This window comes from Lonchura striata, chromosome 3 (assembly GCF_046129695.1).
Source record: "Lonchura striata isolate bLonStr1 chromosome 3, bLonStr1.mat, whole genome shotgun sequence".
Classification (NCBI taxonomy): Eukaryota; Metazoa; Chordata; class Aves; order Passeriformes; family Estrildidae; genus Lonchura; species Lonchura striata.
The window spans coordinates 88113361-88137414 of record NC_134605.1 but is presented as its reverse complement, the minus strand read 5'-3'; the positions used below and the strand labels follow the sequence as shown (position 1 = coordinate 88137414).

General features: G+C 39.1%; 1 protein-coding gene across 1 annotated transcript in view; it reads right to left on the bottom strand.

The window, feature by feature from the left end:
• Positions 1–19961, bottom strand: part of LGSN (lengsin, lens protein with glutamine synthetase domain) — a 56983-nt gene extending 37022 nt beyond the window's left edge. Inside the window, exon 1 of the mRNA XM_077781803.1 lies at positions 19848–19961. Within this exon, the coding sequence (XP_077637929.1) occupies positions 19848–19961 (114 nt within the window). The remainder of the gene's footprint in view (positions 1–19847) is intronic.
• Positions 19962–24054: the final 4093 nt, after the last annotated feature.

Here is a 24054-nt window from a genome sequence, read left to right as displayed (position 1 = left end):
CTAATCAAAAATGCTTCCATTATTTTTGTGCCTAATGAAGTTTCAGTTATTAATTTACAGAGGCCTATCACTATAATCAAAGCTCCTATCCCTTTAATCTTCACTTTCTCACAACCAAGGCCTTGAATCTAGTTTTTTAATTTTCTAGTACACACTATTATTTATAAATACAGACTGACTCCTGTCAATGATGTAAGTGGAAGTACAGACCACATCATGTATCCCTCATTATGATGTTTCCTATTCCTCAATACAGGCATAACTTAATCAACTTAAAAAAGCCCCAATTATTCCTGCTTGAAATCTCCATGAAAAATGGACTGTATGTCACAAAATAGTGCTTTCTTTACATTGATCAGTACCTCCTCTTACCTATAAACCAAACATTTCATCATTCATGCTCTTTCCCTTTTTTCTACTAAAGCAGGATTTCCATGTAAAGAATTTCCACATGATTTAAAGTATATTTGAGACTTTTCAAACAATTCCACAAAACCTTGCCTAACTCCACACCCCCAAGCCAAGTTTCATGGTTATCAAAGAGGATTTTCTAGTTAGTTCTTTCTTTCCCACAGGAGTTCATAGAAGCACTTTGCTCCTATATGCTTAAAAAACTGAAATAACTAAAATAATTTTTGAAAAAAATCTACAACTTCTTCTTATTTGGCCCTCTGAAATTCATCTGTCTAACAATTCTACCTGTCAATTTTGAAGATAGAAGAAAAAAATAGTGCAGAAAAATAGTTCCTTTGTATGGAAACACCCCTCCCCTCCCCCACTCCCAACTATATTTAGTTCTATGAGTAGGTAAAAATTTTGGAGCACTGAAATGTCTGTTTTTATATGTCTTTATTGTCATGTAAATTAGTCTTCTTGGCCTATATCTGGTCAATATATCTGCTTTAGAAAATTTGCTGCTGGTGGTTTGCAAAGGTAATTTGGCTACCAAGTTTGCAGGTCATGGCCAAGTCACCAAGTGGTGCTTTCCAGCTGATTAAGCTGTGGGACATGTTCCAGTGAGCAGGTCTGAAAGCACATGCTGACCCTATCTAAATCTTTAGCCAGATGAAACCTGAGAACACCTCAGCTCCCCCCCTCGCCTCCACCTGAAGGCAACCTGGGCACCTGGTCCAGAATGTGCTCCCTCTCCACACCAGCATCACCCCAGCCTGTGCTGTGGGTCTCCACAGGAAATGCTTCTTCCCCCTTGATCAGACATAGTTGAAGCCTATGCACATAGATGAAGGAAGAATTTTGTTTGAACAGCTTCTCATTACAAATACAAGTTCTGCAAAATCTGGAAAGTCAATTGAAAAATTATTTTTTAATGAAAAACACTGAAACATGACAATTCCCTTTATCATGAACATAAAGGTTTGCTACATAATGAATTCTAACTATATCTTCAGGAGCCTTGTTATCTAGAAGCTGTTATTCTCCTTTGTCTCCTAGGAAGATTCCTGGACAAATATCATTTTCCATTATTTACTTGAAACACCCTTTCTTACAGGGAAGAATGGCGTTTTTTTATAAGAACACAGATTTCATCTGATGAGGTTTTAATTCAATACCTCTTCCCCCTTATTTGATCATATTTCTGAGGTGGAGGACTGAGACATCCAGGTCTGAAATTCATTCAAACTTCACAAATTCTTTAGGCATAGTTGGGACTTTAAGTGACATGAGCTGTAAATCGATGTACCTTACCTACGATAAATTCACAGCATCAGCTGAGCACCCTGTCATCTTTAGAGCATCCAAATTTGTGACCTACCCTAAAGATTGGCTATAAAGTAGAAAGCATACAACACATTTTCAATGACTTTGGATTTCAGCACACCACCCATCAGAAAGTCCCGGATCCATCAGCCCATGCACCCAGTTTGAAGTCCTGGATTACTTACAGATAATGGCCACATAATTCCCCCCCTTCAAAGAATCCAGGAGCCAGGAGCCAAAGAAAGCCAGCAGAATATTTTGATGTGAAGTTGGGGTCCAGAGATTAAGAACAGTGATGATGGGCAGAGACCACTTGATGGTTTTACTGCTTCGGAGGATTAACACACAGAACATCAAAATATGTTAAAATGTATTAAAATCTGGGCAAGCTGGATAGATGAGCTGAGACCAATGGTATGAGGTCAAGTAAGACCAAGTGCCAGGTCCTACACTTTGGCTAGAACAACTCCATGCAGAGCTACAGACTGGGGTCAGAGTATCTGGAATGGGGCCCAGTGGGAAAGGACCTGGGGGTGCTGGGCAACAGCAGCTGAACATGATCCAGTGTGTGCCCAGGTGGCCAAGAAGGCCAGTGGCACCCTGGCCTGTAACAGCAATAGTGTGGCAACAGGACCAGGGCAGATTGTCCCTCTGAACTCAACACTGGTGAGGCCACACCTCAAAATCCTATGTGCAGTTCTGGGTCACTCACTGCAAGAACAAAATTGAGGGGCTGGAGTGAGTCCAGAGGAGGGCAACAGAACTGGTGAAGCATCTAAAGAGTGAGCCCCATGAGGGGCAGCTGAAGGAGCTGGGAGTGTTTAACCTGGAGAAGAGGAGGCTCAGGGGTGACCATGTGGCTCTCTACACCCCCTGAAAGGAGGTTGTAGCCAGGTGGGGGGTTGGCCTCTTCTCTCGGGCAGCCAGTGACAGGATAAGAGGAGATGGCCTCAAGCTCCAGCAGGGGAGGTTCAGACTGGACATCAGGAGGAATTGTTTCACAGAAGGGGTTGTTAGACAATAGAATGGGCTGCCCAGGGAGGTGGTGAAGACACCATCCCTGGAGTTGTTCACAAAATGACTGGATGTGGTTCTCAGTGCCACAGCCTAGTCGACAATGTGGTGTTCAGTCAAAGATTGGACACCGTGATCTTGGAGGTCTTTTTCCAGCCTAATTCTGTGAAATCATAGAATCACAGAATCACTAGGTTGAAGAGACCTTCAAGATCACTGAGTCCAACCCACGGTCTAACAACTCAAGTAAACCATGGCACCAGTCTTTTACTAAACACATCCAGGGATGATGACTCCACCACCACCCTCAAGAGACAATTCCAGTACTTTATCTCTCTTTTGGTAAAAAACTTTTTCCTGATATCCAGCCTATATTTCCCTTGGTGCAGCTTAAGACTGTGTCCTCTCTTTCTGTCAGTTGCTGACTGGAGAAAGAGACCAAACCCCACCTGACAACAATTACTGTTCAGGAGGTTGTAGAGGGCTTTTTTCTCTCTTTAGTCAAACTACTGTTAGTTCAGTAATATCCACTAATCTTCTTAATGGATGACGTGCATCCACACCTGAGTTTCTACATATTTCAGTCTGACTCATCACTGTTTAAGTTGGAATTGTTCTGTCTCACAGTTTTTGCAAATACACTGCCAGTCTTTGCCTATTCATATTAATAGCTTTGCATGGCCTCAAGTCTCCCCCCTCAGTACCTTTCCAGCATCTGTGGGCAAAACCCAATGTTGTCTGTGTGAGACAGACTGGAAGACTTATTGCCTGCTCCATGAAAGAGGAATCTTTACTCCTCAGAAAAGCCAGTCACAGCTTTATCACTACTTGCTGCTGAGTGCACACTACAGCTGATCTAAAAAAGCCTTTGAAGGTACTTGAGAATTAGAGCTGCTGGCAAGGCAAAGAAGTGGCAGTCACTCCCTGCCGCCTCCAAGAATCCACATTCTGCAAGGGGGATTTTCCTCTCATTTAAGCCTGAAAACATTCCTGAGAGGAACAGTTTGTCCTCAAGTTGGCATAATGTTGCATTAAACATTTGCCACTTACTGTTCTGCAAGCTGTTAAGCTTCCTGTGAAAGCAGTAAGATACCACAGAAGCGCTCTTTTGTAAACAGAGTCCCACATAATTTTATTAAAGAATTGTGGCAATACTTATCTGGGAACAAAACACGGGGAAGTTGCATCATTATGTGGGCTGCAAATGAGGCAAGGGGAAATATTAGCCTAAATTAACACAGAAGAACAAATTATATTCCAGCTGGGAGTTTTTTACAAGGAAGATGTAGTAAGGAAAGATACAACTTTAATGATAAGCATAAGAGATAGGATATACAGATTAAAAGAAAGGAAGGGTGTAATTTGAGCTTAGTCCAGAGTTGTAATTACAATGGGAAATAAAAAGAATACCAATGAAAATTTCAATACACTCTAAAAAAGACATAGAAATAAAGGAGAAATGCACTTATTACAAAGATTCTGGAGAGCATTCCAAGTGAGCAAAAAGTCCCTTCTTTTCTAACTATACAAGGACACCAGCATCATACTTGGCAACATCAGTCCCTTGCTTTGCTAAGGCCATTACTATCCTTACTCAATAAACTGTAGATCTTATTAGGAGTCTTGAATTATAACCCTAATTGCTCTGTGCTTCACAAGCCTCCTACTGCTAACAAACCAATTACAACACAATTATTGACAGATAAACATAGATGAACATCATTCTATATGGTACTTTCTAGCCTAGCATCTCCATAAAAATGGGAAAATGTGTTGAAACTTTCTTATTCCCCATGACAGACATTGGTTGAAAAACACCTGCATCCTAACCACTACCGTCTGCACTCTAAATGCATTTCTTGCAGTTTCTGTTTCTCTGAGTGGATCTTAGTAAATGCAGCACAATGAGAATCCCATTCTTGTCTGTATTTCTGCAAATGTGATCAGGATGAATCTGCTATAGAGGTAGCAAGTAAACAGTGTAATAAACCAGTTAAAGCACTGCACTACTTTACAGAAGATTAAACATCCCAGAATGTTTTTTATACTGGAACTGGCTAGACCAAAATATCCAGAATGTCAGCACAAATGAACTCTCTTTGTCTTCAAAGCACCATAGATTGCTTTCAAAGAGCCTGGAGGGAATAGAGTCGGTTCTGTACTAACTCCCAAGTAGTGCCCAAGAGCTGCTGGGAGGAGTCTGAGCTGATCAGCCCAAACCAGGGACAAGGTTAATGATCTAGCATTACAGATGACTGAGTTTATTACTCTGGAAGATTTAGAGTAAGAGACACTTCCCATGGCACTAACCTCAAGGAAGCCATGAGCAAGAATTAATCAGAAAACAATGGTGTTTTCAAGGATTTAGTGAAAAAGCACATTTATTAGACTGCACTCCTGAATGTACCAGAAGCGAAAAACAGATCAATAGTCCAGAAAGCAACCTCCTAAAGGAGCTCTCTTGTTCAGCAGAACACTGCTTGGAAGGGCAAACTCAGGACTGTAAGCTCAGAAAAGATCTTCTTTTGTCAGTTTCTACAGCAAGGCAGTTGAGTGCTGCAGCAGGAGAGGCTGAGGAGGAAGACAAGGGCATCCCTATTTAGAGACAAGATTGCACCAGAAGTGCCTGACTTACATAAGCAATTTGTTCTCTTGATTGTGTAAGCAATCCAGCTAGACCACAAATACCATTCTGAGTGCTCAGGTGAAAAGTACTTGCAAGTCATTGTTCTGAGAATATGCTCTGAAAAGCAGAGCCCAAGGCTGAGACATCAACTGCAGACCTCTTATACCATGACTGGATGCTGGTGAGTCATGGCATACATAAACCAGCAGCATTTGAGAAGACCTTCATAACCAGGTCCAGTAAAATTTATTATTCCAAATTTGCAATTAACTCCATTTAAATTGATATAATTGGGAGAATCTGACTCATAGACTTTTTATAAGTGTATTTTTAAATCTCATTTATAAGATGAATGCATTTACTGATTCTGAAATTACATAAATATTACCTTTTTTTTTTTTTTAATGAAGCTATGCTTCATTTCACCCAGTAAAGGAGCCAAACCCTAGTTTATTAGTCCTTGGTCTATGTCTGGCTGAGAAATGAATCAATACCCTTTAATCCTGCCCTAAATGAACTTTTGTGCAAAGTTGTGTCTTACAGCACAACTGAAGATTTACATCAACACACTGACTCAGATCCTGCCTGGAGCCACAAACTGGATTTTTATTGCTGTTAGGAAGACCAGAGTCCCTCTTTCTTTTTTTCATATAAAACCACCAACTCTAATCCTAACCTGGACTGCAGTGCAACTTCTCCAGTGTCCAGGGAGCTGGCCTGGGGTGGCAGCTGGATGGGGCTGCACCGCGGTAGCAGCGGTGGCGCAGGAGCAGGTGCTCCCTCAGCAGCGTAAGGAGGTGTCACTAGGCAACAAAGGTAACCATGGACACCTGCATCCCCGGCGGCCCGTGGGCTTCTGAGATTAGTCATTCATCTGGAAAAACACTTTAAAAAAATATATAATAATTAATGTGTTACAATGCAACAGTGTCTCTGCATAAATGCTGTTGCAATGATGAGATTCAATTTAAGAGAACTTTACTGGGACCTGGTGTTTGCTGAAGACTCTGAGAACTCTAGGTCATAGAATCATGGAATCACAGAATACTTTGGATAAGAAGAGACCCTAAGGGTCATGTAGTTCCATGTCCCCTACCATGGGCATGAGCTTCCACTGGACCAGGTTAGTCAAAGCTCCATCCACCCTGCCTTTGAACACTTCCAGTGATGGGGCATGGTCATTCACTTTTGTGAGCTGCAGCTTTTGTGACAGAACCAGACGTCTGGTCACATGCTTTTAAATCCTTCATTAGAGAAATACCCTAGAGCATAAAATGCTACAAGAAAATTAGTAGAGTTCTTTTACATAGAAATTACCCAGTGAGATTGTTCCTTCTCCAGCAGTCTGGCACTGGTGTTTGGTTGGAAGGTATGATTGCTGGCTGATTAATATCAAAGTTGCCAGTAATCATGTGCCCACAATTAATGCTCTCCCACCTTTCACATGTTGGAGGTTTCCAATTAGCAAAAGCAGCTCAGAAAGAGCAGCATCCTGGAGGCCACAGCAGCAGGACAAAGAGCAGACAAGGTCACCAAGCACCTTCCTTTCAGCTCTTGCAGGAATGTGATTGTGTAAATACATGCGCACGATTTTAGCAAAGCCAGAAAACCTCCAAAATCCTTTGCAGTCTGTGGCCACTACACCCTGAGCAAAATTCCCTCCCAGTTCCAAGCCTGGGAACTCATTCAATTCTGTACTTATGTGCCTCATTGCACACATCACTTGCGGTACTGGTATTACCATCTCTTTCCTACCACTTCTTTTCCCTAATAATGCATACTTGAGTCAATAAGACCCATCTGTAGTTAGCATAGGCATTTACAGGAGCATGGATTTGTCCTTGCACAAGTGGTGTACTCAAAGTGATTAGCTCAGTCATCCCTGATAGGGTCTCATAAACAAATTATTGATTCCTGGGTGTTTGAGGGATGTTGATTAGAATTAGAGTTTACAGGAACAGCTCATCATACTTCATTGGAAGAAATTGTAAAAAACATATGAAGGAGATCAGCTGCTTTATAAAAGTGATCTTATCTATGATTGCTGGCTATTTTTAATATGAATGTAAAGGAATAAGCAAACAAAACAATGATAACACACATGCTATATGTTACCTATCTTGCCTTAATTAAAGTAGTTTACTTTGTTTACTATTGGAATGAGGCAGGTCCTGTGACTTACTTTAATCTGCTTATTCAACTTCTTTATTAAAATCATGCTTTTCAGCTGTGTTCACTAAGCCAAATAATACACACTGTGAGCAAAAAGCTTATGAAAATCTGTATAAACTATTTTGATCAGTCTTAACCAAAAGTTGAATTTGGCTTCAAACAATGAATCTTTTTTTTCTATGAAGCTTTTTAGGAAAATCCCACTGCAAAAATTCTCAAGCTTAAATGGTAGCTACTGAAGATACCATTTGCTTGCTGGAAACATTTAGAAAATTTGATTTACTGTGCATCGTAAAAAAACAGAGGAAGGAGAATTTTTAGGTTTTTATTCAGTTGTACATTTGCAATACTAACACAGTCATAAATTACACTTTTATCAATCTTGTGGTTCAGCTTCAGTGATGTTGATGACCTTGGACAAAAGCATTTGTAAGTAGCTCCATAGTTTAATAGATTTTGCTTCATGAAGCCTAATTTTATATGCACATCTATGCAGTGTCCTTGCACTCTCACACATACTTGCACAGTTAGCAGAGATTCTGATTTAACAATTAGGAAAAGGCTTTTCCTCAATCAGAGTTGTTAAGAAGTTGAAGCCTGAACAATGGGGCCTTTCATTGTAAATGATGTATTGTGGAGTGCTAAAAGTTTCAGACTAGATAATTAGGATTAATATATTTTATATTAAGGTAACAGCCATCTAAAAACAACCCAAAGAAAATCTGGAACAATACACATTATAATAGATGCATATTATCAAAACCTATTTGATTTAGTTGCTGGACTACAAATCACATCACATGACTGCACAGACTTTCTGCTTTAGACTGGCTCAGAAATGCCTTGGCCTTTCTCATAGTGTTACTGAATTTCTTCTCCCCAGCCCAGTCAAAAGTAGAGTCACATCAGGAATAAATTATTTACTAAGTAAAAAAATTTTATTCCTGAACAGTGAAGTTGATAAAGCCTGTTTTCCTTATAAATCTGTGCCTTGAACTTGTTTGACTTTGGCCAACAAGGCACAGGAAACACTGCTTTTCACAAACCGGTGCCCAAATGAAGTTTTTCATTCCAGGCTTCAGGCTCCCTTTTCATGCACATTCTAATAGAGTATAAATTCCTGTTGCAGACTTTAATTAACAGGCTTCATCTCCTCTAACTGTTAATTTATTTGCATTAATCTTGGGGCCTAATTATTTTTGAAATGTTTACCACTTTGTCAGAGTAGTAGAAATCAGGCAGAACTTTCCAGTTATTAGGGAGGATTAAAAAAATCATCATGTATGCAGAATTACCTCAGCATATACATTTGTACAAAGCTCATTTATTTTTGACAAACAAAAAATCCAAACCTAATAAAAAATAATTATAATTGTGGATTCCAATATTGTTTTATTTTTGTTATACTCTGGCTTTGACTTCTTTGTGCTATTATCACCTGGGAAGATTTTGAAGACTGATTTTTGGTTCAGATTCCTCAGTGACAGCTGAGGAATTAATCTCTTTATATCTAAACTATCTCTTAAAGGAGGGAAAGCTTCTTCCTCACACCTCTTCATTATTACCTATTCACAGAAGAGTTGGAGTTGGTTTTGAATGCTAAGGAGGATCATCTCTTAGCTTGCTAATGAGGACAAACACAACATCAGTACAACTGTGATTAACTTTAGAAGAATTTTCTGAGGTGATAGAAGTGGTTTTTTACACAAAAAGGTACTGAGTATTCCCACAGGGGAAAAACTTTTTTGTGTGTTTCTTCTACATCTCTTCAATATTTATTTTTGAACAAAGTGTTGGAACATCCAGTTCATGCAATGAGATCAAGTGAGTGCTTTTACATTTTAAACTATGTTACATGGATCCTATTTAACCCCTACTGAGCTTGTGGCTGAGAACAAATTAGATTTCTCCCCAAGAAAATGCCTGGAACAGTCTGTTTTTCTTAACAATTTATTTCACTACTTAATGTCCTTCAATTTATAGGCCAGTATCCGTAATAAAGTGCATTATTGACATCTGTATTCACAACATTTTCCCTATGGGGTTCAGTGAAGCCCAGCACTATGGGACATTATATGTGAAATACAACAGTTCATGGACAAATTCAAGCACACTAGAGTCAGGGCAGCCAAAATTGATCCTACCCACCTATAATCTGGATTTTGGGGCTGAATGTGCCTGGACCAGAAGTGACTTCTCATGCTACTTAATTCCCTCACCTGCAAGCAATATTACAGCCTCTGGACACAAACAGGACCCTCAGGCCTTGTGTATACCAAGTTTGTCCACATTTGGTGCCTTACAATGTGCAGTAGCCTGGAAGGGCAAACATGAGGGCCCACAGTGCAGCAGTGCTTTCCCAGTTCCTGATCTGAGTTCTGCAATACTCATTTAAGGGACATGAGCTAAAAGCACAAACAGTATTGGGAATACACATTTCCTCATTTTACGTGAGGTTTTGTCTTCTAGGTCCATTATTTTTTTGCAGTCTTTTAGGCATAGTGATCCAATTTCATCTGCACTGCTGATTATCTGCCAGCCTGGTGCTTCCCCAGACTCTGAGACAAGGAAGATGTGGGTTCACCATGTCCCAGAACAAAGGTGATGGCCAAGGTCTTGCATTTCTTGGGCAAGTGCTCTAATTCTCTAGCTGCTGAACAATGGCAAGTATTTCATCAATTGCATCTCAGGGCTGGGAAACGCCAAGGTGATGTACCTGACTGCAATGAGTCCCCCCATGACAAAGTTTCAGCCTCTAAACAAAGTGTAGTGTAGATGACCCAGCTGTGCCTAGTGTCCATCCTGATGAAAATAGTTTTTAGATCTTAGGAAAACTCTTAACTTTTCTTCAGAGGTAAAAAGCAGCTCTGGCTCACATAACAAGCGTAATGTAAAATTGCCAGATCTTGACTCCTCAGGGATGGGTCCACTATAGTGGTGAAGTAACAACCTCCCATGTAAGAGATTTAGCACCAGTATGACATGACAACAAATCAAAATTGCTCTTTTCTGTTCACTGTAAAGTAGTCTAGAACACCAATCAATTCTCATTTAGACTACAAGGAAAAGAAAACTCAGAAAAGATTTGTCTCCTCTGTTGATTGATTAAAATTTTGTAGCTTATTTTTTGAGGCTTTATTTGGGTAGGTTGCTGACATAGGCAGGAAAGTGGCTGGCATTTTATAGGAGTTCCATCTGACTTAAAGGAAGAATTTTTAAGAAATCATAGAATATTAAAACTATAGAATCATTAAAGTTGGAAAAGACCACCAAGATCATAAAGTCCAACCTTTGAGCAAACACCACCTTTTCAACTCAACCATAGCACTAAGTGCCTTGTCCAAGTATTTCTTGAACACCCCATGGGGTGGTGTCCACCTCCCTGAGCAGTCTGTTCCAACATTTGTGGTCACCCTTGTACCAGTGGGAGATCCCAAGTCAGAAATACAATTTAATAGGAAAATTAAAATAAATGCAATAATACAGAAACACTGACAGAGTCAGAATACGACCTGACACCCTGTTGGTCAGAGTGTTGGCATCAGTCTGATTAAATTGTGGCTGTAATCCTCCTGGAGTGACAGATGTGGTTCTGTTGAAGCAGCGATCCTGTAGAAGTGTTTGATATTCCTCTAAAGGTCCAATGGTGGTTATGAAGCTCTTGTACTCTGGGATAAGGCTGTTGATTTCTCTGGGATAAAAATTTACACTTACTCTGGGATAAGTGGATAAAGCTGCTGTGGTGTTCTAAATCTCTGATTATATCCAGGTAGGAATGCTTGGCTCCTCCCCCTGGGCAGAACATCTCACAATGGGATGATGTAATTTTTTCAGTAATGCAGTGAGACTCAATGGCCCATTAACAGAAGATTTCCCCACTGGAGGGAGGATGGGTCATGGAAGAATCACCTGATTTTAACAGACGGCCCATTAATAGAAGACATCCCCCAGAGTTATCAGGGATGAGTCAAGAAGCAGATAAGGAACAATAACCCACCTGGTTTTAACAGCTTATGAAGATGGTGATAAAATTCTTACCTTTGGGTACATCTTACATTGTAACCCAAGACAACCCTTAATGAAGAAATTCTTCCTAGTGGTCAAGCTGAATTCCCCTAGCAGAGCTTGGGTTCATTTTCTCTTGTCCTGTTGCTGGCTGCCTGGGAGCAGAGGCTGACCCCTACCTGGCTCCAACCTCCTTTCAGGCAGTTGTAGAGAACAGAAAGGTCTCCCCTGAACCTCCTTTCCTCCAGGCAAAACAACCCCAGCTCCCTTGGCAGCTTCTCACAGGACTTGTGCTCCTTTGCTTTTCTCTGGACTCACTCCAGCCCCTCAATGTCTTTCTTCCAGGAACAGGCTCAAAACTGGACACAGCACTTGAGGTGTGACCTCATCAGTGCTGGTGCCAAGAGCAGAGGGTCAGTCTCTTCTTTGGTCCTGCTGGCCACACTATTACTCATACAGGCAAGGGTGCCATTGGACACCTGGGCACACACTGGATTATGTTCAGCTGCTGTTGACCAGCACCCCAGGGCTTTCCTGCTGGGCAGCTTTCCAGACGCTTTGTTCCCAGTCTGTGATGATGCCTGGGGTTGTTCTGACACGAGTGCAGGACCCAGCACTTGGTCTTATTGTACCTCCTACTCTTCATCTTCATACATTGACCCAGTCTAACCAAATCCTTCTGCAGGTGATAAGATTAAATTTTCATTGGTGAAATGTATGGAAGGTTTGGTATCTGTCCTGATGTTTTATTCTTTATAAGTGGAACACAATCCTGATGTTTTATTCTTTATAAGTGGAACACAATCAAGACAAGCAAATATTCTAGTTTTGTATGTAAAAGCATCTGATATGCATTTATACATATCAAGTATTTATATACACCTAAGGAAAAAGGAGGTAAAAACAATCGTTCCCCATCTAGCCATCTTAAATTAGGAGTCGGGTTCATACATTTCACCAGAAATGTGATACTGAGAAATGTGGAGAATGAGCAATTGGCAGTTAAAATTTACTAAAATCAAATTGCAAGATAACTGTTATTTAATATTCTACTGTAGCTTATTTTCTGCTTGACACATCTGTTAAGCTGTAAATTCAGAATTGCTCTTAGTGAGAATCTGAATAATCATCACTGCCTAATTTGCGAGGGATCACAGGAAAGTACATTTGTATTCCACAATATTGCACCACATTTAAAACTACCTACTGTAGTTTAGGTCACAAAGTACAGGACAGTGAAAAGATACCATTACAAATTTAGTTGTGATCTTTTGTTAGATGGTTGAAAACACTGTCAGTCCCAGGCTGGTCATGTGTCTGTCAGTCAGTCTGTAGGAGGCTGTTGGTGAAACCTGTGAGCAATCCCTAGCTGACTTCAGGCAAAGGTGTTTGGGCTGGTATTACCTAGTCATGGACTATCTTGTCTGTCTTGTCTGAAAGTAGATTAGAAATTGAATGCACAAGTGTTTTGGCAGCCAAGTCATAGAGAACTAAATAGCACATTTGGGAACATTAATGGCTTCAGCTGACACAGGTTCAGAAGAGATATTTTCCCCAGCCTGATTTGTGCCTTTCATGCAATTTAAGTTCCTCATCCAAAGAGTCTGAACTTTCAACAGGCAAAAGATTTGAATGTGTTTTGAGTACCTTTCTGAGGTCAGTAAAGAATTTTTTTTTTCATCTCGCATACCTGAAAGTTTTATAGTTTTTTTTCTTGGTTTATTAAAGCAAATGACAACCTGTGGTCATATTCATGGGCTGTGACAATATATGGTATAAGGAACTTCCTTTCCAGGAATTAAATGGTGGTGTAAAATTGGGGTATCACTTTCTAAATCACCTGCAAACACATGACCCCATCAGGCACGGTGCACTCCAGGGTTAATGGCAGAACAAAGCAGCCAGTTACTGATGCAGAAACGGATTAGAGGAAAGCAAAACAGTGCTGAAGAAACACTACTGTTTCTGGTGGTCAAAGAAATTACTTTAGAGCAGCTTTCCTCATCATCCAGACCTGAATATTGAACTGCTTATAAATGCTTCTGTCATACCTACATGCCTGGACAGCACACGCTGAGCTCTGCAGAACACTGCTTGACTCATTTTATTACACTTTTTTATTACTTTTTTTCCTTTCAGGAGGAAATATCTATTTTTTATCTAGTGTTTCAACATGACAGTATTAGATTATGCAAAGCAAAGAATTAGTCAATAAAAAGTGGCATTTAAGCATTCTGTGAACAAAACATGCCCACTCTTGGGGTTTTTTTCTTTTTACTATGAAAAGAGTATAATCTCTGCAGGGTTGCTTTTTTGCTTGTTTTTTGGTTTTTTTTTTTTTTTTCCCCAAATTCTGGCAAAAATCTGCCCTTGGAATGAACAATTCCAGCTACAAACAGACCTGAAATGTGTGGTCAGATGCACTGAGACACAGTCAACACAGAGAGGTCATCTGGGAGCCCCAGCATAGGGAGCACCCCATCAGTAGGACACAGTCCCTGGAGCAGGGACCCTCAACAGCCACAGCCACAGCAAGAGATGTACCAGGCCCAGGGGCCACCCAGGGTGCTCAGCCAGGAGCATTGGGGTCCATCCAGGACAACAGCCACCTACAGCAGAGGTCCAAGGTCCATCCAGGAGACAGGAACACCTGCTCCACAGCTCAGGCTCAGGAGAAATAAAGGGCAGGTGTCCCTGGGGGAAAGGGCGAGGGTCCCAGGGAAAGCTCATCAGAGCTACTAAAGTCAATTCATGTTCTCAGGGTCCTGACATGTCTCACCATGAAGCAGCAGCAACACTTATTACAACTCTTTTTTATTGCAGTTCTCCTACAAGTAAAAAAATTTCCATCCAGTACCAGTGTTACCAAAAACATCTTACAAGCTTGACAGTAGAAAGTTTTATCTGATATTACATTTCATCTACCTTGAAAGCCTTCTAAATTACTATTTCATATCTTAGTACTAGATATATCAACACTGGACATAATTTATTATCTTGCCATGTATTAAACTATTATTATCCTTTATAGATATTTCAGTTAAGGTCTGTGCTGCTGGTGCTGTGCAGGTATAAAATAGAAAGCCATTTTTAAACTTAGCAGAAGTTCTTTAAACATAGCACAAGGAACTATAATAAATACAGTATATTGAATACAGTAAATTGTGGGGAAAATGGAAAAGAGAATACAAAGGAAGTCAAATTGTATGTTATCAAAAGGCAGCAAAATTTACATCATTTTGATTTAATTCTTCAGTTGAGAATCATACTTAATTGTCAGAAACCCCCTTTGTATGTTATTTTCAGTGATATTTCTGGAACACTCTGTCAGCCCAGTGTAAAATTCAACATATTGAATATTCACACAATTATTGTTTTATTTCTTTTTCATAAAATAATTTCTAGTAATAAGAATTCCTGGCACTGCATTTAAAATAAAAATATTTTCTTGATTGCCCCAGGATCTGACTGGCATTACTTAATGTCCCCAGTACTGACTGGCTAAGGTAATTCCTTGCAATAATGGAAAATGTATGCAGGTCTGCTACTTCTGAAGAGAAGCTGCCAAGGAATGTTTTACAGGAGATACTCTGCTCTTCTGAGATGACCTGGGAACACAGATATCTCTGAGATACTCTCATATTCTACAGATCTGCAAATCTGGGGGAGGAAATGTATTAGCACAAACCTTTAACATTTACAGAAAATAAACAAAAGTGTCCTGCTTAAGTATCTGATCACTACAGTAAATATCTGGCTTGCTAGATACCCTTTATTTGTAAATAGCCTATAGAAAAAGGTAGAAGTAGAGAAAATGGACTCACTACCAACCCCAATGTATGCTAAAAGGAAGTTTTGTAAAGTCAGCCCAAAGGAACCACTTTTTTTTTTTTTTAAAGGCAGTTTTGTCTCTTTTTTGGAGGTTTGATTCCTTTCTTAAACCAGTAGTTAAGTTCATCTAACCACAGAGATCAAAAGCTAAGACTTACCCATGGATGGCTTGTTTTTAAAGCCACATTTTTAAAAATTAGGCAGTGAGGCTTATATTCATAACAAATGAAAACTGAGGACACAAATCTATCCTTTAAATTTTATGCATTTCTTGCCATATTTCTTTTAGCAAGTTGGAGGTGCAACCTCAGCATCCTCCACTCCTTGAGGAAATTTAAGCCCAAATAATTTTGGATTGTACCTTGAGCACCAAACAATGGACTAACTTGATAAAAATGGCACTTGCCATCATTCTTGCTCTAGTTGTCATTGCACACAGAAGAACATGGTGATTTGGCCACAAAACACAAATGTATAAGGGAATATGACAAAGTAGGCATAAACACTCTTTTGGGCAAACAAGAGAGCAACCAGAGCTCTAAGCACTGATATTTTTCCAGAGGTGTTTTACATATATTACCTATTATGCTCTAGTATCAACATTCATCGCAGAAGCACTTCAAAATTCGGGTCTTTCTTCTCCCAGTGCACAACCTAATTTTTACTCTATGGGGTCAAGATCTCTATTGTCTTCAGTATTCACAATTCAGTGGAATGGTCTGCATTCATTCTCCAAGTGCTTTATTTCCAGAAAAGGAATGAGCAGAATAATTTGTTTCTCATACCACTGTCCTCAGTAGGCTGAAAGCAGACTGCAGCAGAGCAGATAGAAATTACTCTTTTCCTGGGATTTGCACATCTTTTAGATATAGTGTGTCATCAGCCCTACAATAACTGAAAAGATAGCAATTATTATAAAGAATATGAACAAAATAATTAATAATGATAAATTCCCTGAAATCTGAAATGGAAAAATTCTGACTATTTTTGTTGGAACCTTTACGTAACTTCTGCTCTTATACTCCTATATGTGTTGGCCCTATTCCCACAAATCATCCACAGGATAAGTGGGTCTGATTTATCCATAGCATCTGTACCTGACTGAAATACAGGGTGCTTACAGCACTGCAAGAGGAAAATTCCAGGCAAATTAGAGCTTTTGGACTTTTTAACACCTTAGGCTCTATTATAGTTACTTTTGGCAGGAGGAGGGTAAAGTGTAGTTTAAATCTTGGGATTTACAGAAATAAAGAGGTCAAAGGCACAGCTCTACAGAATGCAGGCCAACACAGTCATGGATGTCAGATGATATTTAAGAAACCAGGTATCCCTAAAGTCAGCTTGTATGCTCCAAAAATATCAGTAACAAGTACAAGGGCAAAAGTTACTCAGTTTTAGATTCAAACTATTGCAGACTGACTGCTGAGATGCTTGTGCATGTAATTGGGTTAGAAATTATTCCACTGTAAAAACTCCTGGAACTCTGTATGCTTTTCTGAGAGAACGATATATGTGAATATTTACAGGTCTTCAAAATTTTTTCCTGGTGTGAATCTAGCATGCTGTTTTTGCACAGTGAAGACAAGACACACTCGGTGCCCATTTCCTGCAGTTAATGTGCAGGATATATACATTCACATTTTGTGTCACCTCTGCTTGTCTGTTATCCCATGATCCCAAATGGGCTACTTTTATCAATGTGCACTAGTATGTCTACCCCATAAGGTGAAGAGCAATAAAAGAGATCAAGAGAGCCTACAGGAGAAAAAAGTATCCCTCTTGGGTAAACACAGTATCTTGTGCAGCCAAGAATATAAAATACAGAAACTAGTTCTGGTGCCCAAGAAAATGGGAAGAGATTAATCAGAATATCAATGAGCCTGGCTTCCCATAAGTTCGAAGAGCCCCTTTTTAGGGTAGCTTTCTATGAAGCAGATCAGTCCTAGGAACTTTCTGTTAATAACCAAGACATATTAGTTGCAGTGATGCACATACTGACATTTATCTCTGGTTACAGTGATATTCAAGTCCTCTAAATTGGTAGTTACTGTAAATCTTGAGACACTTCCTATCTAAATCATGATTTTAAAAAATATACTTCCCATCTTTCATCCTCCCACCTATAAGGTAGCTTAGCCCACTGAACCACATACAGGCAATCAGCTGAATACGTTGCTTAGAGATACTCAAAACCCAGCTTTCTGCTACTTCCTTGAGCTTTTATCCATGATAGATTAAAGTCTGGCTGGTGTCAAGTCAGGACTTTTCAGAAGTGTAAGTGTAGCTGAATTCTACCCCCAATCTAGAACTAGACATTATTTCTATCATCATGAACAATAATTATCTCAATGCATCACAACTTAATCTCCTCAACTGGATTTATATTTTTGAATTTAGATTTTTCAAGAAGCTTTCCTAAAGATTATATCACAAAGGCTCTTTTAAAAAAGCTCAGTGTCAAGAGAGGAAGAAGGAAATTCCTCTCATGGTAACTGGTCAAAGTACAATCAACTAATACTACAAAGAAATGGCAGATTTTTCATAGAGAAGGAAGGTGCCAGAAGAGTCCCTCAGGTATCTGTGTTTAGACCTATGATATTAAACATATTCTTAAATTATCTGGTTACGAAATAAAAAGTGAGGAAAAAAATCTCAAAATAGAACAAAATTAATTACAAGAATCAATACTGGAAATGACAAGGACAAGTTTTAGAATGGTCTTATGTGCTCCCATATATGCATAATAAAGGGGCAAGTAAAATTCATCATTCTAAGGTTGCAAACTTAAACTTATAAATACTAGACTTAAAATGACCATGAGGAAGGTGATCCTGGAAGTAGATTTTATGTAAAATTCTCTGAAAACATATTTTCAATATTAAGAAATGATCAAAGCTGAAAATAATATCCAGAACTATTATGAAACCAGTAAGGAATCAAATAGAAACAAGGTTCTGTAATCATATCCCAAAGAGACACAGTAAAATCAGAAAATAAGTATAATTGGAGATTTGGAATTAAATAAACTAAGATTGATGAGAAAAAATGGAGAAATTTGAGATCATTATGAAAGAAAAAAAAATATGAAATTAGAGAGAAGCATACAGGAATGGTTAAAGGCATAAAGAGGGTGACTAAGGAACAACTATTTATTGTTTCCCACAACATAAAGACAAGGTGGAACACAATGAAGTGACCAGGCAACTGGTTCAGGACAAAAGAAAGTATCTTTCCATGTGACACACAATAAAACTGTAATACTCATTGCTACAGGATGTTGTGAATGCCAGAAAGATGTAGGCTCAAAAAGAAAATAGACAAAATTAAGGGATGAATTAATGCAAGATCTCCATTCTGAAAGTCCCAACACTTCAGACAGGTGAAACTTATGACCATGGGAAAAATTAATTATGCCCTTGTCTTTCTCAAAATATCTACTAGTAGCCACTGTCAGAGACAGATCAGTAAGCTAGATGGATCTACAATTTTTTTTCTGTTGGAAGTATGAACTTCATTCATATTCTAAAATGAGAATTTTTTTTTTTAAGTCATGGTTAATCTTTCTATTAGTGGCTAGATAGAAATTGGATAGTGGTTGCAAGCTAGTGGTGAAATTACTGGGTTTGATGCCTCAGCTCTGGAACTGAGTGGAAGCTTTTGTCATTTGATAGCTGATTTTTATGATGGGGTCAATCTGATTCCCAGAAATGAGATGATTCCATCCAAGCCCATACTCATATATAAAACTCTGAGTGAAAACCCATTAGTTTTGTATACTTCAGCCCTCTTCATTAGCAAGAGACATGGATTGGGGTACATCACTAGGCCTGCACTGACAACCTTGTGTGTAAGGTTGGCATCTTGTATGCAAGTTCTTAGGATGAGCTTCTGAAACCACCCTCAGTAATGTAACAGAAGAGTAATTTTATAAAAATTATTTATTCTATTCAGGATTATTCCCTGGACCTAACCAGTTTTCAGGACTGGGGCCCTTGTCTAATTTTAAGTAGTGTAGGGAATGAAAATTTCAGACGATTTCTCCTTTCCATGGAAGAGCTCCAATATAGAGCATAGTAAATGACACCATAGGAATTAGTGGAGGAAATATGAACATAGCCCATGCTAGTAGACTCCATTACTTTCAGTGATGAGGCTGACAGGAGTTTTGCCTATTCTTTTAGTATGTGTTTTCCTAATAGAAAAGAATGCATTGTGCTGTTTAATAGCCAAGGAAATGTGATAGGGTAGGCAGGAAAAGGAAAAGGAAAAAGCAGAGATTCTACATACCTACAAAGTCCTATGAGAATAGAACAAATAAGGCTGTTTAATAATAGTTTAGCAACTTGATACCTGTTAAATTCCAGATAGTCTGAAATGTGACTGAGATTCTTTCTGCCAGTTTGTGCTTACTGCACGGCATCGTTGTCATTCAGGCACCAGATCACTGCATGTTTGGCATCAATGTCAAATTTTTACTTACTGCTGAAATGGGGCTATGAAATCTGAGGTCTAGAAGGACAGGCAGCAGTGGGAGGATGGCAGGAACTGCTTGCACAGACATGGCATGGGGGTTAGATTTCATGGTGATCAGCATTTGAAAGACAGCAGCAAGCAGCTAATTGTCTATAAATGACTATTCACCAGTTCAGCACAGCAAATTCTAAGCTAATGGTACTTAAATTCAATAGCTTACTACATAATCAGACAGACTACAAATTAAATCTTTTGAAATTACAGCTTTCTTATAAAAAAAAAACCACAAACAAATAAATGAGCGAAAAGAACGTTTTCATTTGTAGTGTTTGCACATTGATCAATTTCTGAGGTTTAGATTGACTTAAATGCCACTTAACCCTTCTGCACTCAAAGAAATGGATTGACTTAGCTGAAATATTGTAAGAGGTTTTCACTTCAGCTATCCATTTTTGTTCTCAGCAGATAACTGCTTACTTTGCACTAAGTTGCAAGACCAGCACACCACTAAATATTTTGAACATATTTTCTTAATTCAGTTGTTTTTCTAGTTTTGCTTTTACTTGTTACTTAAAACTGAAGTGCATCTGCAAAAGAGGTTAATTTTGTTATGCAAATTTTTGGTAGGCTGATGCATCTATAAAATCAAAAATAACATATTTCAATCCTATTTCTTATTCTCACAAGGGATATGAACACATCACTTTTCATGATACTTCTGTCTTGAACCTTCATCATTGTTCTGAAATAAGTCTGTTTATCAGTTTTGTATTTCTATCCCACTGTGTCTTCTATGCCTTGAGAGGCACACACATAAACCGTTTAATCTTGGAAGTACCATGAAGGTGTTTCTGCTTGTACTTTGTCTACACTTCATTGGTTTTGCCATGAATAATTGCTTATTCAAACTCTTTGAAACAATTTTTCCCATTTTTCTCAGTCCCTAAGCACAGGAATGAAGGAACCATCCTGCCTCCCATTCTTTTCTTGTTAGGTTTTTAACACTAAGTTTTTTGCAATCATAACCTGTTGGAAATGTTATTAGACATGAAACACTTCACTGGCAAAAGCGTATGCAAGATCTTAGGATGAGCTTCTGTAAACCCTCAGTAAAGTAACAGAAGAGTAATTTTCCAAAAATTATTGATACTACTCAGGATTCGTCCCTGGACCTAGCCAGTTTTCAGGTTAGGTGTAGAAGTTTTAAACACCAAGCATTTTGATAAGCTGTTAATAAATACATTCTGATAAATGTAACCTTACATCCCAAGTAGATAGTAAATACAGCAAAATACAACTGCACATTGGTGTCTCTCAGATGCTGATACCACTTCATCTAAACAAGTTCTTTACCTAGGGACTCCTGGATCAGGAAAACCACAACAGTTGCCTGAGAGCTGAACAGCATAAGCTCTGAGATACAGGGCCAGTCTAATGGAATTACATACTTCTTCTGATGCCTTTTATCTGCATCCCCTGTGAGATATTAAAGCTGTATTCAGGCCAGTAACTCAGTGCTCTTAAGTCTGATGCCCTGAGTGCAGAGGAGGATTAAATGAATGTTTGAAGCTGTTACCCACTTTAGCTGTTTGCCTCACACTTTGTTTGAAGGACCACCACCGACACCTCATGACACGAGGAAAGAAAGGGCATTTTAAAAATTTGCAGCAAATCCAATAAAATCTTCCAGATTATGTGAAAATTCTTTCATCCTTTCTGTGGATGGTGACCTGGTTTCTGGATTTTTAAATGGCTTTTCTGAAGAGCACACAACCATCCTCTAGTGTGTAAGGATATTTGTTAAAACCAAGGAAAATTAATTTGTGTGTCCATAGGGAGCTCCACAGAGAGCCCAGGTTGGCAGTAGTGTTGTTTCTCCTCCATGAGTATGAAAGGGTATCAGACTGTGTCTCCTTTAGCTTCTATTTTTTTTTCCATTTTATGGGCACAAAACTGGGCTCTGGGTGTTCTGCAAACAGGGACATCTTATGGGTTGGATTTAAAATCCATTCTGACTCAAGAGATATAATTATGAAGCTATCGTTATGCAGTCCTGCCCAGAATCCTACCCAAAGTCCCATTTTGTCCCTGGATCTATGGCCTTTCTGTACAAAGACCACATATATCGCATATATGTGTCTCTGTCACATTACAGGCACTCAATGACTGATTTCACAGATTGTACACAGCCTTTCCTGCATGTGCAGGCACCAAGTTTGTTCAAACAAATCATCACTCTCTTCCACTTGACCTATCCTGTAATCTCTGCAAATTTTTCTCCCCAAGAAGAATTAGTTAATCTCCAGGGAGTAATAACCCCCTCCTTGCAGCAGGACATTTAGCTGAAAGTGTATTACTATTACCGTTCATAGTAGTACACTTTGCAAAACTTTGCTTTTCCAGTAACATTGTATTCCAGATGATACTATTTCTTGCCTGGGTTCTTGTCTGTCCTTCCAGTATCATGTTTTGAAACACTATTAGACAAATAATTCTAGTTGTCTCTTGGATTAAGCAAATGGGTGTTTTCATATTCTTACCAGGCCACTTGCCTCCCTTGCTGCACTAGGGTTCACCATGGCCTTAGGTACTCCAGGATACCAAGGAGAAAGACACTCCTGAGCTCACAGAACAGCATGGCAGGGAATTAAACCAATTTTCCAATACCTAACAGAGACTCAGGTAAAATAATTCTACCAGTCAGTCTTTCTTCCTTAGCATGTGATTCGTGGGAATGTCCCTGTCCTCATTTAAAACTTCTGCATTAACTCAGTCATTACAGCATAACTAATACCCATTGTTCTCTTTAAAAATTCAGAAACTGAGTGGAATGAGGATGGGATCAACACAGGTGGTGATGAAGTTAGCATGCCCCAGACAGTCAGTAGGTCTGGACTGCAAAATCTTTGTGCTCTAAGTGTCTCACTGAGCTCAGAAGTGATTCAGAGGCTGGGCACACATCAGTACTTACCTGCAAAAGTCCTTCCAGTGCAGTGTTTATGCTCTCACTCCAACCCAGGTGGGAAGTCAGACAGAAGCAGTCACTACATCTGTCAGACTCAGCTTCCAGGGCAGCTGCCTCTTGGGGCAGCAGCTGAGCTCTGAAGCAAAAAGCGTGTAAGAGAAGTTCTGGATATCACAGGTCTGTGGAAAGTGAATAGAAGATTAGTGTGTTGGTTTTGACTGGGACAGCTAGACACAAAACAAGAAAGATCACATGAAATACACAAGATAAACTAGCACAAAATGAAAATACATGATTTTTTCAATGCAAGCAGTGAGCATTCATGACCTGACCTTGCAAGTACATATTGAATGGGTCATAATCTGCTCTACCAGATAATCTGGCTCTGCACAATAAAGTATAACTGGTCTTATAATTAAACTTCATATCTATGTTTAAGTACAAATAAACCCTATGTTCTCAAACCTGTTTTATAAGTTCATATTCAAATTCCACCTGATAGAAGACACAGACTGCCTTGTGTTAATAGAACACAAGATTAATTTTTATTGCCACTTCCTGAAAAATATAATCTGAGAAAGAGCTTTTGCTTTTATATCAATTTTAATACACCAACTTGAGAGTTTTTCCCTGACTAACAAACTGTGTTGACTACAAAAAGTGCTGCCCAGAGAGGTGAGCAACACAGCATTCAGAACCCCTTCCAATCTGCTCTTTTCCAATCTGCTCAGTTGAAAATGTCTCTGCAGAGGGGTTAGACTAGATAGCCTTGAAAGGCCCCTTCAAACTCAAACTATTCTATGGTTCAATAAAAAACAATAAAGGAAGAGCTAAAAGAATGTCTTGTGTTGATGGCAAAGGACAAAATTGACAGCAACCAAACTGAGGACGACTGAGGAATGTGGTTTTGCCAAGATCAGAAGGTCTGTGGTCTGATAAGAAAAGAATGGCAATAAAGATAGCTTGTTGTGTATATCATTCCTGTTTTTCCAAAAGCAAGGCAGACTGTAAGCCTAAAGATACCTCAAATGAGGAAACATAAAATGAGCAACACATTGTCTAAGAATTATGAAAAAAGAAATTAAATTCTGAAACAGAAAAGTCACCCTGAAATAATGTTTGATTTTGAAATGGTATTGAGCAGCAGTCCAGAAACCCATTTGATATCACCAGTAAGTAAGAAAGCCAGAGAGGTAGTGAGGAATCAACAACCGTGTCCTTTCCCATTGCTGTAAACCACAGATGATCC